We start from the raw sequence: 17,409 nt of genomic DNA on the forward strand, positions 1-17,409 counted from the left end.
GGAAGTCAACAGCTCTTTACCAATAAAAGGCATCCTCTTACTAAAATTGGTAATAGTTAGGGATTACAGGTTCTGGTTACTTGGCTCTATGTCACAGGACTCATTTTGTGTTTAGTATCACGTGAGACACAAAGATCTTCCATCCACCAGTTCACTCCCCGAATTCCTGCAAAATCCAACAATGGGGTGGGTGAAGCCCAGAACTCAATCCAAGTTTCCCACTTGGGCGGCAGGAATCGAACCAAGGGGAAGCAGGGCGGCCAGCACCTGCAGCCTCTATGCATTTGCATTAGCAGAAAGGTAGAAGAGGCAGCGTGGGGGCCCCAGGCACTCTGCTGCAGGATGCAAGGCAGCCCACATGGCTCCCTAACCTGCAGCAACCACACACCCGTGCGTCAGGTCAACTGTCAAGGGGCCCGAAAAGAACATCACAGTGACAGATACGACAGGAGTTCCTCCCAGGTTGCAGAGTGAGAGGGAGGGGGGGCTAATCTCACTGTGTAGTACTACAGTGGCCCAGGTGGGTAACCCACCTTGTATGCCTCCCATTCCTCCCGAGCTGCTTTCACGGCGACGCCCCAGATTTGCTACGTCCAGAAGAGAAGGATATAATGCAGGGGACTGCCACTGGGGGCCTCTGTCTAGACAAGCCTTGTTCACAAAGCCCACAAATCCACCAGGATTTCTTCATGACAGGTAGTACAACCGTAACCTCAACATCTAAAATCCCGGACGTTCCTAAACCCCAAATTGTGTGCGTCAGTGTGATACCACAAAGCAGAAAATTCCAAAGCTGACTTCACGCACAGGACTGCAGTGAAAACCCAGGAGTACTAAACGCACCATCCACGCTTACTTTCCGGCTCTGTGTGTGAGGCATACAGGAAACCGAAGTGAGTTCTGCTCAGCACTCAGTCCCATCCCCAAGAGATCTAAACACCCATGTGCAAATATCTCAAACATGCCCAAAAATCCAATACCAAAACCACTCCAGGGTCCCAGGTAATTTGGAAGAGGGTTACGGAATCTGGACCACACACAAGGCCTGGGAGCTGTGTTTGTGTGTGAGCTGCAGGACCAGGAGATGGCAAAGGAGGACGCCTGTCAGTCCTTGAACGCCTCATGCCTTCTGCGTCTACAGATGCTCCTGCTGGGTTAGTCCCAGCAGGCAGGCACTTTCTATGGCACTGCCTCCTACATGCGGCACCACAGTGCCACTCCAAAGCCCACCCATGCCCACTTACAACACAAAGTCAGGCAAGCTGAGTTCTTTCGCCAGCAGAAACCTATTCCACCGTAGCTTCCAATCTCCTGACATTTTGCGTGGATTGAACGTACAGCCACATAGAACTTCCCAGGCCTAACTCCCCAGCGACACAGCTGTCAAGATTTCCCAGCAGCAGCCTACACATCCCCTATGCCTCCGCAGCTCAAGATTCCAGACAGAAGCATCCGCACCCAGCAGCTCAGTTACCAGATCCCATAGCCTGCTCAGTCCCAGGCATTCAGCCAAGCAAAGAGGAACAGGGCTCTGGGGACAGGGGACACCGTCAGACGGACGTGCAGCCAGCCCCAGCCACCATCGGCAATCACAGGCAGCTATCACAATGCAGCCTCCCCCTTCTCTACTGCTCAGGGCACCATCGTGGTCTAGTGGGGTTACTTGACTCAAAGAGGTCCCAGAAATCGGATCCAAAGCAGGGCAGGTGAGCTGGGGACTGATTGTATAACTTCCAGTGGCAGCTGTCCCCACCAAACATAGGAGAAAAAAACAGCCCACCTACTTATAGGGCACAAGTCTAGGACCACAAAGCTTCGTGTAAATTAATATTCACCTAGCATTCTAGAGGGATGGAAAAAAAGATTTGGGGATCTGGCAACTTGCAGGATGAATATTCATACATGCACTCCCCAAATCTCAGCTGCCTTCAAGACTTCTTCCCAAGACTCCCAATGAATTTTAAATTGTGTATTAGACAATCACAGTCCTCCACGACCAAATCTGCATAAGACTTTATCCTAAAATTTGCATTTTAATTTCAAATTACCCAAGTCCAATAACTAACCATATATAATTTCATACACACAGCATCTCCCCCAGCTTGCTAAACAGGAGATTTCCAGGGACCTACTGCCCTCCTGCATGTGGCCATCTGTTTCCCAGGAACACAGGGTCAAGTTGTAGAGGCAGGAAATCAGATCATTAGGGTCCAACAGAGTGAAGGTCAAGGTGTAGACATGGGTGCAGTCCTATAAAGCTAAACACCATAAGGACTGTGCTCTCTGTCAAACACCCCAAAATATCTGCCTCTCCTTCCTCAACGTATCCATATATGCCGGAAAATGCTCCTCTCCCTGTTCAGTAGATAAAATGACATCAGCATGGCTTGTTCTTCCCACCTGGGTCCAATCAAGACTAAGATGTTGGCAGGTCCAAGTTCAAGTTCTGGCTCCACTCCCTATTCCAGCTTCCTGCTAATGCAGACCTTGGGACCAGCAGGTGATGGCTCCAGCGATGAGGACCCAGACCGAACTCCCAGCTCCAGCCATCGTGGGCATTGGAGGAGCAAGTCAAATGGGAAAAGGTTCTCTTTCTGCTTCTCTTTCCTGCCTCTACATTCAATATAAAGTAAAGCAGAAACAAAAAGCACTCAAATGGGAATGAGGCACATAGACTGAATCTGAACAACTAGTCCATCATGAACACAAACGCGGGCGATTTCCGTGCTTACAGATGCACACAAGGAAATGTGGGAAGGATGCACCACAGAGTCATGTGATCTGTGCTTCCTTCCACAGAAAAAGCATCTGGACTGACACCCATTCAAATGACATCAAACTATGTTGGTGGTGGGGAGGGCGTCGAACATCAATGATGAGTTTTATCCATTCTTTGCAAGCTTTAGATCAAGCATGGGTAATTTTTTTTTTCTTCCACCTTCATTATGGAGCGCAAAAGGCCTCCCACAGTTGACCTGCTAGCAGCTACGCTCCAGGAAGAGGAAGTCAAGGTGGAGATGGAGCATAGAAGGGCCTCACAGAGGCGCTGTGGCATGGCGTTCCATCCAGTGCGGCCCACCCTATCTGGATGTGTCAGTCACCATCCATCACACCTTCATCTGCTGTAGACCAAGTCACGAAGCCAGCGACTCTCAGGTGCAGAGGCCATCGCTAACCTGTGCGCACACAGCACTGTCGCGAGGGAATCCGCCACAAAGACAGCAAAATGGTGAGCACGCGGTGTCTAAACTGGGCTTCAGAACTTACTGCTCTCAGGGCTGGTGTCGTGATGTGGCGAGAAAGCAGACACTGGCAGTACCATAGTATGAATCCCAGCTGCTCCACTTCATTATGGTCTGAAAAAGCAGCAAAAGATGGCCCAAGAACTTGGTGCCCTGCACCCCCATGGGAGACCTAGAAAAAGCCCCTGGCTTTAGCCTGGCTCTAGCCTGGCTCACCCCTACTAGATAGCAGCCATTTGGGAGTAAGTCTGAGGATAGAAATCGTGTGTGTGTGTCTCATTCTAACTCTTTCAAATAAATAAAACCTTAAAAAATTACTGCTCGGGGGCCCGGTACATAGCCTAGTTCTCACTAAAGCAGGTGTGAAAGCATCACTTCACCTGGGGCCTCACCTGCAGAGAGGAAGGAAGAAGAGCAAAGAGAGGGCTTGGGGAATATTTCTAATAACACAAACTAGGCAACAACACTACGGTTAGCTGCACATCAAGTTCATTTTGAGTACAGCTTCATTTCCATGACTAACTCCTGCCTGCTTAAGCCTTAGTATTTATAGGCTTTGGTTGAATAATAAGGCCTGTTTATAATATAAAAATTATGATCCCTCAAGTTGATCATGCTGGCTAAATTAGACACGAGTGAGTGGTAGAAGCACGCCCTCCTCCAGTTCTTAAGCCGAGACTCCTACACTGTATTTTGTGGATAAGATATGGTTCGTATTTCTGAAACTAACCAGAGACTATACCAGGAGAGAAAACGCTCCAAGAACCTCGGGATTATTCCCATCTTCATAAATGTCATTTTAAGGATCACCAGGCCTTTCCTTCCGCACCGATTTATCGGGACACTTAAACTTGGTTCCCTACTTCAATTCCTACTCCCCTCAAAACTCCAGAAGAGCCAATGATTTATACATAATGAAGTCATACACTCAGGAAAACAAAAAATGGTCTTTCTAACTTTGGACCCAAGAAGTACTTTCTAAACACAATACAAAACGAAAACTGAAGATGCTTTTAAAATTGTCTATAAATATTCCATCTCATTAAAAAAATCTATTCAAACTCAAAATGCAAATCCCTTGTTACTAAAGGGAATATATATAGCCAAAGACAGGAAAAATAAAACTGCTCTCATACAGATCAAAACCAAAAAAAAAAAAAAAAAAAAGAAAGAAAAAACAGGTTACATGAAAATATGGAAGTGAGCAAAAACATTTGAACATATACTCAGCCCCAACATATCAGGAATGACAATGATAGAGTATCCATTTTGATCCTTGAAAACATGAAAAACTGAATGTTAACAATATCTGCAGTTAATGAGAAAAGTTACCTTTGCAGACACAACGGGTAAGAGTATAGATAACGGATTACTTTTTTTAAAGAAGAGAACTTAGAGGTGTTTATGAAAAGGTCCACACACTCCACGATCTAGAAATTCCACGGGTTTAGCTTCATGCTATATATGTACCCCTAGAGGGACAGAAAGACAGATCTACATATTTTTACATATTTTATACAACCAAAAGGAAACCCCCAATGTTCATTTAATAGGTAAAGAATTCTTTAATGTTCTGAAAAGTAGAAAAGGAAGAAAATCAACCGCCTTGCCTAGCTTATATAAAATCCAAATGAAACATACAATTCCTACTGGAAAACTCAGATGGCCAGAGGGCGAAAACGCTTCTGAATTAAGTTCCTAGTTTCAGTTCCAGAAGATTCAGCTTGGGACACAACATGGGAATGTAACCATCACAGGACGGTCGAGGAAAAGGGAGCAGGTCTCTCTTTAGAAAGGTTTATTAACATAAGAACAGATTTCATTTATCTTAGATCATTTTAAGGGGTATCTCTTTAAAAAAAAACTGTCAAGGCAGTAGTTTGGTGAGGCAGCTCTGATGTCACTTGGGATGTGTGTATCCGATTGCAGTGTGTGTGGGCTCAAGTCCCAGCTCCACTTTCACTCCAGCTTTCTGCTCAAGCACTTCCTGAGGTCTCAGGCACAAACGCGCGCGCGCACACGCACACGCACACGCACACGCACACGCACACGCACACGCACACGCACACGCACACGCACACGCACACGCACACACACGACCTGTATTGCGAATGAACTTCAGTTTGGACATCCCCAACAATACCCACCTACCCTATTTCCTATACATCGAACACAAAATCTCACAGCAGGCCACTAAGCCACAGCCAGATGTCAAAGTACCCAGAGAAGTTTCCTACAGGCTTAAATGGCAGAAGTTCCTGGCAGGAGATCTGATCCACTCTAGGTCTGGAACTTGTTCAGGAACTACCCATCTTCACCCACCAGAAACCTGACCCCTCGAGCCAACAGTAAGCCATATCAACACTGGCCTCGATTGACCACAGAGAGCAAAGACGCCTTCCAGAATCCATTTGCAGGGCGTCTGTGTGTCTCTCCAAAAAAAAAAAAAAAAATCCCACCCTCCTCCTCCTGGCTCGAAGTCTGAATTATATTTGCAGCAGAGAAGGCAGAAAATAACCTGGAAACCATCTCCCCAACCCTGCCCTGAGAGAGCCATATTGGGCTGAAGGGCAGCCACCCCACGACCCCCAGCCCTCTGTCCTCTGCCGCATTTACTCACCTTCGTGTTTGTTTCCATGTGGTATTTGGCACAAGCTCGGAGCTGAGTCACCCAAAACTGTCTCTCTTTTGCATCGGCAGCTGAAACGGAGAAAGAAATGTTGGCAGAGATTGTTTCAAAACGCATCCAGCTCTCCTTTCTACGCCCACCGAAGGGAGTGGGAGGCCCAGGGAGCAGGCAGGAAAAGGCGAAGGAGGATCCCCATGTTCTCGGGCGAGAAGCTGAGGACAGCAGATCTCTGCAGAAAATTCCCGTTTGGACCACAGGAAGCATGTGCCCTAAAACATCTGTTCCAAGCACATTTCCCCCTCTGAAAGCGCCATTTCTAGGCCTTTATAAAGGCAGCCGAGACGGCCTCAGAGGGCCATCCGGGGCCGATAGGAGTAACAGCACAGTCTCTCAGGGCTGCTGGTTATCTGCCGGAGCTGGGCTCTGCATTCACTAGCAGGTGTAAAACCAGCATTCAGTTGAATTACTGCTTTAATATGTGTTCCCCAGGGTTCGGTTAGTGACAGGGACAGAGCAAGACACCAAAGGCTGCCCAAGAGATGTTCAAATTGCTCCCCAAAAGGCAGGAAAGTATTGTCACAGCACTTCTATGAGCATCCCATCACTCCGATGATGCAGAAAGAATGGCTGAAATATCACAGGCGTAGAATAGTTTCTAGTAGATTCCAAATCACTGATTGGCCTGCCTAACTGCATCGACACAGTATTAATTGCATTGGTGTCAACCAGGCAGGTTCTGCCTCCATCTTAGCCCTGATCACTAAGCTTCATTTCCTTGTGATCAAAGCAACTGCCCCTTGACCTTGCAGGTGCAGAACTCTCTGAAGTGAAAAGTGAGATTCTTCGGCCCAATATCCTTTCACGCACAGAGAGGGCCCTTCCGAATCCCGCATGGGCTGTCTGACAGGAGGCCTGCTGCACAGACAGGATAAACCGCCTAGGAACTGGTGAAACTCACTTCCGAAGGCAAGGAACTGTTTCCCCTTGGGATACTTAGGGAATGACCCAGCACTCGCAATGATACCCACAGGCTTAGCCTTGGAAACATCCCCAAAAGCTGGGCATCTCATGACGTCACCAGCCAACTCTGCTTCATGGAGATACAGTGCAAAATTGGGAGGAAAAAAAACAGCCAGCTCCCTACCAATGAGTCAACGGCAAGACCCAAGCATGCAGAACTTCTGCCTTTTATATAGCTGATAAGTTTTACTCAATTAAGCACTGGTAGTTATTTCATGCAAGTAAAACTTTACATTGGCTCTTAAAAATATCCTTAAAAGGGGGGGAAAAAAATAATAAAACCATTTGGGACCAGCAGCAGGTTAGGCCTCAGCATTCCATAAGGATGCCGGGTCGTGTCCCAGTTGCTCCACTTTCAATCCATCTGTTCATGATTTGGAAAAACAGCAGAGAACAGCCCAAGTTCTTGGACGCCTATACCCACGTGAGACAAGAAAGAAGCTCGTAACCTCCAGCTTTGGATCAGCTCAACTCTGGCTGTTGCGGTCATTTCAGAAGTGAACCAGCAGATAGAATGTTTCGCACCTCCATTTAGTTTTTAAAAAAAAAAAAAAAAAAAAGCCTGAAGTAGAACAGACCAATTAACAATGCAACAGCCAAATAAGATGCTTCAAGTGTTGCCGCATTTTTCTTTTGCACAGGGGTGGGGTAGAGAGATGTCATTTGATAAGGCACAGGCAGGAGGGGCGGGGGCAGGAAGTGCTATTAAGTTGTCCACCTGCTACTGTTCCTGCTCTGACAATTTATTAAGCAATAAACAGCAAGGGGAAGCCAAGAACCATATAAATCTCACCAGCTGGAACACACACACACACTGCAAGAATCTCCAAAGAGAACAGGAATCCTAGCACATCCCCCAACAACCAGAACAGTTTCAATGAGAGGCATTTTTATTTCCCAGGCTTTCGGGTTGGCGTAGAGGTTCTGAAATATGATTTGTTTATAGATAATAAAGAAATAGTAGCTTATTCTATCTCCTGAGTACTGAAGCTTAACAGAAAAGTAAAAACTGGACTGGGCTATGGGGACCTGAAACCCTCCACCTGGCTTGACAGAGGGGCAGCAAGGGGGGGCGTCCCAAGGGGCTATGCTTGGTCCTCAGGGCTTACACAAAGAAAAATGCTAGAGAAGACAGAATTACTGCCACCACTCTTCCTCGGGGCTTGAGAAAATCCTGAGTTCTCACATTTGGGTATCTGGGTTTCTGTTGGTTGCATTTTGTTATTTTCAGAATGACGTAGCAGACACAAATTATACCGTGGCATGTGAAGGTGGGATTCCTGTATAATGGGCATGCTCGGAAGGCCAGTGCTGGGAGTCATCTGCCTTTAAGTTTATTTTTATTGGGAAGGCAAATTGACAGAGAGGAAAAATTATCTTCCAGCTACTGGTTCACTCCCCAGATGAACAAAATGGCTGGAGCTGAGCCAATCTGAAGCCAGGATGGTGCTTTTGAAGCCTAGCTCAGTTATGTCTATTGTGACCTAAAAGGTCAGTCACATGGACTCTGGCATAGAAGGGCAAAGTCAGACTTTTAAAAAACAATTCCCCTTTCCCTCCCCACCAAGATTTATTTATCTGAGCTAGGCTTCAAAAGCTTCACTAGCAGTCCTCAGGCCTGGCCTCCCCTGCAGTCACCTTTCCTCCCTCTCTCTCGTCCATGAATCAGAACGAGCAGTTCCTAATGCCCACCCCAGCCTTGCATCTCGTTGCTGTGAGTCAGGCCTTGGGACTGTGAGCCTCCTGCATAAAGCCATTGCCTTGCATCAGGTCCCATCAGCTGTCCTGCACGGCGGTGACACTTGGGGAAGACAATGAGCTCAGAGCTTGGGTAAGGTGGGCTCTGAAACTAGGACAGGGCAGAGGGGAAGAAGTAGTATGGACTCTGTCCTGCTTGTGGGGCTTCCTGCTGGTTAAGCCACTTACTGCTGAGCTGGAGCTGGGAAATCAGATGCTAAAGCCAAGCAAGAACCATGTGCTGGTGAGGATTTCTTACTCTTTTGGTAAAAAACAGGCGACTCCATCTCCATTCAATCTAAAGTCATTATCCCATACGTCTGTGCTAAAGCATGAGCAGCCCAGGACACTCACGGATGCTGGAAGCCAATTCCTGTGACATCCCCAGCACAGCTGACAGTAGGGGAATGAGTGTAGCCAGAGTTTGATGCAACAAAAGCATTTCTCCAATGATCAGAGTGTCAGCGGGAGGATCCAAGAACAAGACATAATTTTCTTGACATGTAAAAATGCCCAACTCCTTCACTGGGATAAAGAGTTATTTTGCAAACTGAGCGCTCAAATTCTATTTTGCCCCTGCAGGCTCCATCTGAGATGTTGATGTACGGCTAGTTAAAACTGCTTATTGGGTTCTTTTAGTAAAAATTAAAGTTAATAAGAACTCCCAAAACATCTAATTGATCAATGGCAATTTGAAGAACAAGCCATAATAAGAACTGTTCCTATTTTTCTGTCTCCATAACATTACTCGTGTGCACGTTGGACATCATGTCTACTTGGTAAAATTGACTCACAGATAAATGAGCACACATACAAATTAAACTACCAAATTAACCCAAATTTTTTTATTTCATGTGACTTATGGGAATTTTTTAATTCGGCCATGTTTAATTTGTCAAGATACATTGAAGAGTTTCATTTGGGTTTCATCTTTTATTCAGGAGTAGAGATGCATACGGCGACGATAACTACACATCGCAGTATGCTAACCTCAGTGATGCGGTTCCTTTAGGTGAATGTGTATTTGTTTACCTATGTATCTACTGATCTTGAATTTTGCATGAAGATTGCTAATATCAGGGAAAAGCCGTCACATTTGTCCTAAAGTAAAATACCGCTGTTCCAAAGGAAAGGAAGAAAAATCCAGGACAAATAGCTGAAGGAATATGAAGTAAATAGAGGTTCATAAAAGCTGAATTTTGTGTGATATTATGTTGGCTCAGATTAGGTGGGAATTATTAATATGAGTTGCTAGAAACTGAGGTTCAGTATCAAAGGTTTACTGACAAAAGCTAGAATCTGCTCCCCTGTGTTAAAGCAACAAGGTTAATTTAATATCGATATGCTGGTAAATACCCGCAAGCAGCTTTGATCTTTAAAAAGATGGTTTTGATCTTTCATCTTTTCCTAGTGGGCAAGGCTCTCCCCCAGATTCGTGGGCAGCTCACCTAACTTTTTTCCTCCTTGCCTCTGACTCTGGTTTACCATAAAAACGCTCATCTCAAAAACCTAGGATGACAGGGTAATTTCACTTCACTCCTGGCAGGCTCGCCAACTGATACTATTAAAATCAGACCCAGGCTATGGGCACGCTGGGCAGCCTACTGACCAGAGACAAGAGCTAACGCTAGCAAGTGGGCTTTTCCCATTTCCCTGTGTCAGCACTGATGCCTCAACTCCGGGGTTAAGAGGGGACGCGTCTCACCAGCAGACACATCGGTGTCACCGCCAAACACAGCCTGCTGTTAACACGGACTCATTAAAACAGACTGCGAAGGCAACACAGCCACCTCAGCGCGACCATCAGGGAAGCCCATGCAGCGTGGCCAGAACGTACCTCTTAGTTTATACATCTCTCCGCTGGCGGAGTACACGACCAGCATGTGGGGGGCTTCATCGCTCAGGGAGACGATGGCTCCACACAGGGACAGGACACCCCGAGGCTTCTGGTGCTTGCTTTGCTCATTCACAAAATATTGCAGGAGGCCAGCCTCAAAGTCCAGGACAAAGTACCTGCAGGGAAAAAAGCAGGAACACATCACCTTTCTGCCCCCCAGCCTATGCCACATTGCAAAGCAGAGGAGCACAGCAGCATGCAGCCCATGCCAAGGCTCCTGACCCATTCCCGCTGGGAGTCACAGGTGCCTCCCGGAGGCCCCACAGACGTCGGCCCGGGCAGGAAGAAAACATGGCACCGAAGCAGGATGGAGTTGATGCAGCCAAGGGCCAAGGGCCAGGCCCATCAGGGTTTTGCCTGATGTCTCCCACTGACACCACATTGAAGCTCGCAAGGTTCAATGGGGCAGGCTAGCAGCCTCTGACACGCTCCGCAGGCCTCTGGGGGGGGTCCTAGAATGCACAAGCACCCCAAGTGCACTCACCTTGGTATTGCCCATCCCAGGACCTTCCCTGTTTACAGAACAACATCGATGGGGTTGAGAAGTGTGGGGGCTGGGATGCCATGCCAGAACCAATGTCAAGTCAGTAACTGCAGCTAGACGTTCTTGGATGTTCACATCGACTGAAAACCATGAATAACGGCCTTGCTTATACCTCATTCAAGGCGTACACCCCTCCAGTCAGCCAATTATAAAACCCATAATCGAACTGGCAGGCTGTGCCGGAGCTTCCAACCGGAGTTGAACTCCCACAATAAACTTCACCCCTTGGGTCTCCCATCAGACTCTGGTCATCTCGGCTACTATCCTTCAGCACAGCTGGCCTGAGAAGCACTTGCCCGCAACCGTCTTCCCTTCAACCCCCACCACCGCCCACTCCAGCTACAGTTCCCGACTCTTTTGGCCGTGTTAACGCCTCCTGCCCACCGCTGGAAGTCTCCATCCGGGCCATCACCCAAGTCAAGATCTCGTTTCCCTCTAGAATCGACACCTGCGGGAGTGGACCAAGGCTTTCCCCAGCGCCCACCAGCACACAGCCCTAGGCTACATTGCTACTCAGCACACATTTGTTAAAGGAATGAAGAGAAATCCTGCTGGATCCCAGAGTTCCCAAACACATTCCAAGACACCTGAGCCATATAATGAACTCAGAGGACCAAATATAGGGCACCTTCCAGGGGACTCAGCAATACCCCCAACAGGCCAGAGCATCCACACAACTGACCACAGCAGGGCTCAGGTTTGTATCAGCACCACATTCCTTTCCATGACACCACGCTTCTGCAAAGGTTTTCAGCCATTCCTGGGCCACAGAGAGCAAGCAACACTGGCAATAGGACCCCCACGTTCATAACACTGCCATGCCCACAGATAAGACCCCATTAACAACTCAGTGTGAGGGGTGGGCATTTGGTGCAACAGTTACTGCTTGGGATGCCTGGCTCAAGTCTTGGTCATTCTACTTCTGCTCCAGTTTCCAGCCTACACATTGAGTTGGAGTTAACAGATGGCTCAAGTTCCTGGGTTCCTGCCATCCACAGCGCAGACTCAGAGTTTCTGGCTCCTAGCCTCATCTGGCTCTTTCAGGTGCCTTTAGGGAGTAAGTCAACAGATAAAAGCTCTAAAGGTGAAAATAAATAGTCCCAAATAATCGCGGCTAACAGTTGTCTTTCAATTAATACAGTTTTTCAAACGGCAACTGAGTTATTAGGGCCTAACAGTATGAGGCTGGAGCCAACCTCTCAACAAATGGATGGATTAGGCCATTTCTTTAAACCGTGTAGCACCAACCAGCAGTGTTGACCAAGCTTGACCTAACGCACCCTCGTGGCAACCTAACAAGGTGGCCCTTACACCCACTTTACATCTGCCCCAAGCTGATCTGTGCCCAAGCTCCAGGTCTGGTCAACTCGAGCGATCACAAGCTCTCCTCTGATTCCCATACAAGTCCACCCTTGTCACCTCTGTCATCTCCCCAGGACCCTCATGGAGTTCCACACCTTCCTGCTTCCAGTTGATAAAGCGACAGTGCCAACAAAACCAGGCAGTTTCCTATTTCCCCCTCCCACAGAGCCAGGTGCAGTCCGTTCATTAGCTCACACCTGCCCCAGTCTCAGCTCCCACCCCGCCCCCACACTCCAACTCAGACACTTTCAGGAATCTTCCGACTACTGTTCCACGTCTGGCTAAGGCTACCTACCCGTTTCACTCCTACCTCACCAGACACTGTCAGAAAGAACTACTGGTTCTCACGATTATCATGCACAAATCTAGACAAAGGTGTCAGAAACCGAGGCTATTCAAACGGAGACCCCTTGCTGAGCAGTATCAATGTCCCGTGGGTGCTTGTTGGAACTGTAAACTCGTGGACCTCACCCAAAACCTACTTCCTCAGAATCTGGGACAGGAGGAGTCTGGGAAGCTGCCTTTGAACAAGCTTGCAGGCATTGCTGACATAAGCAAGGTTTAACAAACGCAGGTCTAGGGCCTGGTGCAGTAGCCTAGCGGCTCAAGTCCTTGCCTTGCATGCACCAGAATCCCATATGGCTCCCAGTTCTAACCCCAATGGCCCAGCTTCCCATCCAGCTCCCTGCTTGTGACCCGGGAAAGCAGTCAGGACGTCCCAAAGCATTGGGAACCTGCACCCATGTGTCAGAGACTCAGAAGAGGCTCCAGGCTTTGGTGTAAAGAGGATGGTGGATGGCAGACCTTGGTGCACACAGAGGATATGGTAGCCCAGTGGGGCCTACAGAGGACATGCGGGGCCATCCCAGACAATGAAGAACAAATTAGACAACTGCCTGAGCCAAGCTATGACAGCAAATATCTCAAACAGAGATACTAAGGTAGACTGTCAGCCAATGGACATCGGAAAGGTCTCCTCACCCACAGATCGCCGAGAACAGCATTTCAGAACTATCGCATCTACCTGCGCAGAACCCTCGGAGCATGTGCACATCGGGATCCTGGGTTGGTATCAGGTGGCTGTTCCCCATCCCAGGTACTGGGGTGGCTGGGAGGCTGGGTACGGCCTTTCCCCTCATCTCCCCTCTCCCCCAGAAATGGAAAGAAGTAGAAAGTTTGGAAACAATGACCACACCCACTTTTCCCTAGCCCTGGGTCCTTCCCACCCTGATTAACTACGTAATCAAAAGTGATGCATTCTCTCGGCTAGGCCTTTGGAAGTCCCATCAGCCGACTAACCCAGCAGGAGAGCTCTCCATTGGACACTAACAAGAGCAATTCCTGCTGGCCACGTCCCGTCGGGGAAAAGAAATCAACTTTGGCTTCAGGCAGGGTCCTGGTTCTGTCAGGAAATGGCAAATTTTCACTCTGAATGAGAGAAGTTAAGTGTATTTCTGGATGAGGAATTATGCAACCACGTGAAACAGAATCCTGAAACATTCTAAAGAATCTTCCCTTACAGGGAAATGAATTAAGCCAACCTAACTTCTGGTTTTCTTCTTAGCGTCTTGGCGCTGCAGCGCACAACTTCACTGCTTTGTGGGTGAACCCAATTACACAAGGAGAATATATTTGCCCTACTATGCTTAAAAAAAATTTTTTTAATGTGTTAGGGGAGAAAGAACAAAGAATGAAAGGAGAAATCAAGCCCATGAAGAAAATCATCTTATTTAAACATCAGGCCAGCGTTTTGAGATGTACACACACACACAATCACATTCACAGCTGCACAATTACACCTGCACCACACTCACGTGTGTCCACGATACCTCCCAGACACACTCAGTGAGCACACTTGTACATCCACACTCAATGATACCCCACACCTGCATAACCACAATTATACACAAACACATGGACTCACACTGGCACACACTCTCCCACAGTGCACACACCAAGCACATTCACGTCCCACACACTCTCCCTCACACCCACAGCCACACTCCCATCCGCCCTTCCACAGTGCTGTTCTAGTCTCGCATTTTGGAAAGATCATGCCTGCATAGGATGAACTCCATTACCCAACCCCATCTCCCTGACAGTCTCAGGACAATTCCACTTCAGGTTACAAAACATGATGGGGAAGGAAAAAAAAAACCATTGCTACCACCCACCACCCAGAGGCAGGCTGGGGCAGGCAGAGGGCAGCAGCACAGCAATGCCACTCCAACCAGGCGGTCAGCGACCGGATGCAGGCATCCCAATCAGTAACCTGATGCACCACACATTGTGCCCAGAGAGCAACAGATGAATGTTCTCCCAAAAAGATTCCCGCCATGCAGCTGCCAGGCTCATGTAAGAGAAGGCATCTACCCATCCCCACGTGGGCCCATACTGCCCAGATGGTGTGCTGAAAGAGCACATGATAGCACCCCCAAATATACCAACCTGGAGGACAGAGGGGAAAAAGGAGGAGCAGCACCACCGCTAAAGGAACCTGGTCACCCTGGAACAGTTACATCCAAAACTTAGTTTCTGGCTTACGACAGAAGGACACACACCTTCCAGAATTTCTCTCCCGATAACCGTACTTGCTGAAACAAAACCCCATGCTAGGTGCCAAAGCACAGCACTGCCAGGCAAACACAGACCCGCCCAAGCTTTACAGTCTACAATCGTCTTTACTCTCGGAACTCATGGCAATGGCTGGAAATTGCAGGGGCCTTCTTTACATCTTCCAGCTGCCGGCCGCTCATGGGTAACCCGAGAGCCCCAAAACTGCTGCCACCACCACTTTCCAGAAGGGACTAGATTGCCACAGGGCCCTCAGGCTTATCAGCATACAGGACAAATACATGTACTACGCAAGGCTTTAGAAGAACACGACCATTACTGAATAGCTGGGTGTGTTAACGCAAGAAGCCCACAACCTCAGACAGTCCAGAGAAATGCATCTGCTAGGTTCTCTCTGTACCATGTCCGTTCTGTGAAGACACTAACTGAATCCTCTGCAGACACGACCCCAAGAGCCTGTGGGTGACATCTGGCCAGTAGTGTGTGTCCTGGCTGCTCCACTTCCAATCTAGCTTCCTACTAACTGCTGGGGAAAGCAACAGGTGATGGCTCAAGTCCTCAGGCCCCTGCACCCAGGTGGGAGACCTGAAAGAAGCTCCTGGCTTCAGACAGGCCCAGCTCTGGCCTCTGCACTCATTTTGAGGAGTGAACCAGATTGAAGTTCCCCACCCCCTAATTCATTCAAGAAAAATCAATCTTTAAATCATGAGCTATCAAGCATTTTCTGTGTGCTATGCGCTGTGCACAGAATACATACGTGTGTCCCTTGCAGCAGTACTCGAAGGCAGACAGGATTGCCTTTGCCGGGTGAAAACCTTCAAACGCTAACTTGAGCAAGATCTAACGACTATGATCCAACAGCTAACCCAGGATTCTAACCCATCCAGATGCTGTGTGCTGACAGATGTGACACTGTACACCGCAACACGAAGCCAAATCAGACAGGAATGCAGAGAGAAAAGGATGCACAGTGAGCATTTAGCTTATAAGTGCCTCACCCCAGCTTCCAAGCAGCACATTCAGACCCTGCAAAGGAGCAGGGAGGGCCCGTGTCAGGGGGCTCCTGGCGCCTGCATGGCAAACCTGCACGGAGGTCCTGCCTCTGGGCTCAGGTTCAGGACCACTGCAGGTATCTTAGGGAATGAACCAGTGGATGGGAGCCCACTCTGCTCTCTCCCCTCCCTCATCTCTCTCTGCCTCTCAAACAATTATAATCACACTGGTAATTTCAGAATCCTATCACCTAGAATCTGACAGATATGCAGAAGACATAACATATGGATTTACAGAATCACAAATTTTTCACCTTTGAAATTTTAGATCTTGGGCCCAGCACAGTAGCTCAGCAGCTAAAGCCCTCACCTTGTACGCGCCCGGGATCCCATATGGGCACCTGTTCTAACCCAAGCAGCCCCACTTCCCTTCCAACTCCCTGTTTGTGGCCTGGAAAAACAGTCGAGGACAGCCCAAAGCCGTGGGACCCTACACCTGTATGGGAGACCTGGAAGGGGCCCCGGAGCTACTTTCTTTGAATCAGCTCAGCTCCAGCCATTGCAGCCATTTGAGGAGTCACTGGACGGAAATTCTTCCTCTGTCTTCTCCTCTTCTCTGACTTTGCAATAAAGATAAATCTTGGGGGGGAAAAAAAATTTAGACATTGCAAGTAATAAGCCCTAATGAAAGAAAATGAGTTGGCTTTTTTTTTTAATGAAGATGATGGGAACAGCACTGTGGCTTAGTGAGTGAAGCTGCCTCCTGGAACACCACCCACCATCACACCATACAGGCACTGGGTCATGTCCTGGCTACTCTACTTTCCATCCAGCTCCCTGCTTCTGGCCTGGGAAAGCAGAGGACGGCTCAAGTCCTTGGGCCCCTGTACCTACGTGGGAGACCCAGAAGATGATCTGGCATCAGACTGGCCCAGCTCTGGCCACTGCACTCACTTAGGAGCAGGGCAGTGGAAGGAAGATTCCCCCACACACACACACTTTCCCTATAACTAATTTTCAAGAATGGAAAAACCTCTCTCCCCTCCCTTCCTCCTACCTCAGCATCACTCATTTAAAACCCTATACACTACAAAAGTAAGATACAATCCATTTTGAAATGCCTTGCTTTCTAAAAATAGTTCTGAACTGCCAAAGACAGCTCGGCCATCCACTGCGTCTGTACGCATCTCCCCCGAGTGGCAGGGGCCCACGTCTTCGAGCCACCGCCTGCTGCCTCTCAGGGCGCACAACCAGCAAGGAGCTGGGATCCAGAGCGAGCCGAAACGCCAACCCAGGACGTCAGACACAGGAGGCGGGCATCCAATGTGCAGGCTCACCCACAGCATTAAGCACCGGCCCTGGAAAAAAAAGAATGTTCTTACAGCTGCTTCCAACTGCTGTCTGCTTCTGAA

General features: G+C 48.4%; 1 protein-coding gene across 2 annotated transcripts in view; it reads right to left on the minus strand.

Annotated features, from left to right (window-relative positions):
- OSBPL10 (oxysterol binding protein like 10) overlaps positions 1 to 17,409 on the minus strand; it is a 164,840-nt gene that overhangs the window by 92,331 nt on the left and 55,100 nt on the right. For both annotated transcript variants that reach the window (XM_040963936.1, XM_040963927.1), the window contains exons 2-3: positions 10,466 to 10,641; positions 5,863 to 5,942 (exon numbers count right to left, since the gene is read on the minus strand). In XM_040963936.1, the coding sequence (XP_040819870.1) occupies positions 5,863 to 5,942; positions 10,466 to 10,641 (256 nt within the window). The remainder of the gene's footprint in view (positions 1 to 5,862; positions 5,943 to 10,465; positions 10,642 to 17,409) is intronic.

Source organism: Ochotona curzoniae, unplaced genomic scaffold (assembly GCF_017591425.1).
Source record: "Ochotona curzoniae isolate NIBS_2020 unplaced genomic scaffold, NIBS_Ocur_1.0 contig_1302, whole genome shotgun sequence".
Lineage (NCBI taxonomy): Eukaryota > Metazoa > Chordata > Mammalia > Lagomorpha > Ochotonidae > Ochotona > Ochotona curzoniae.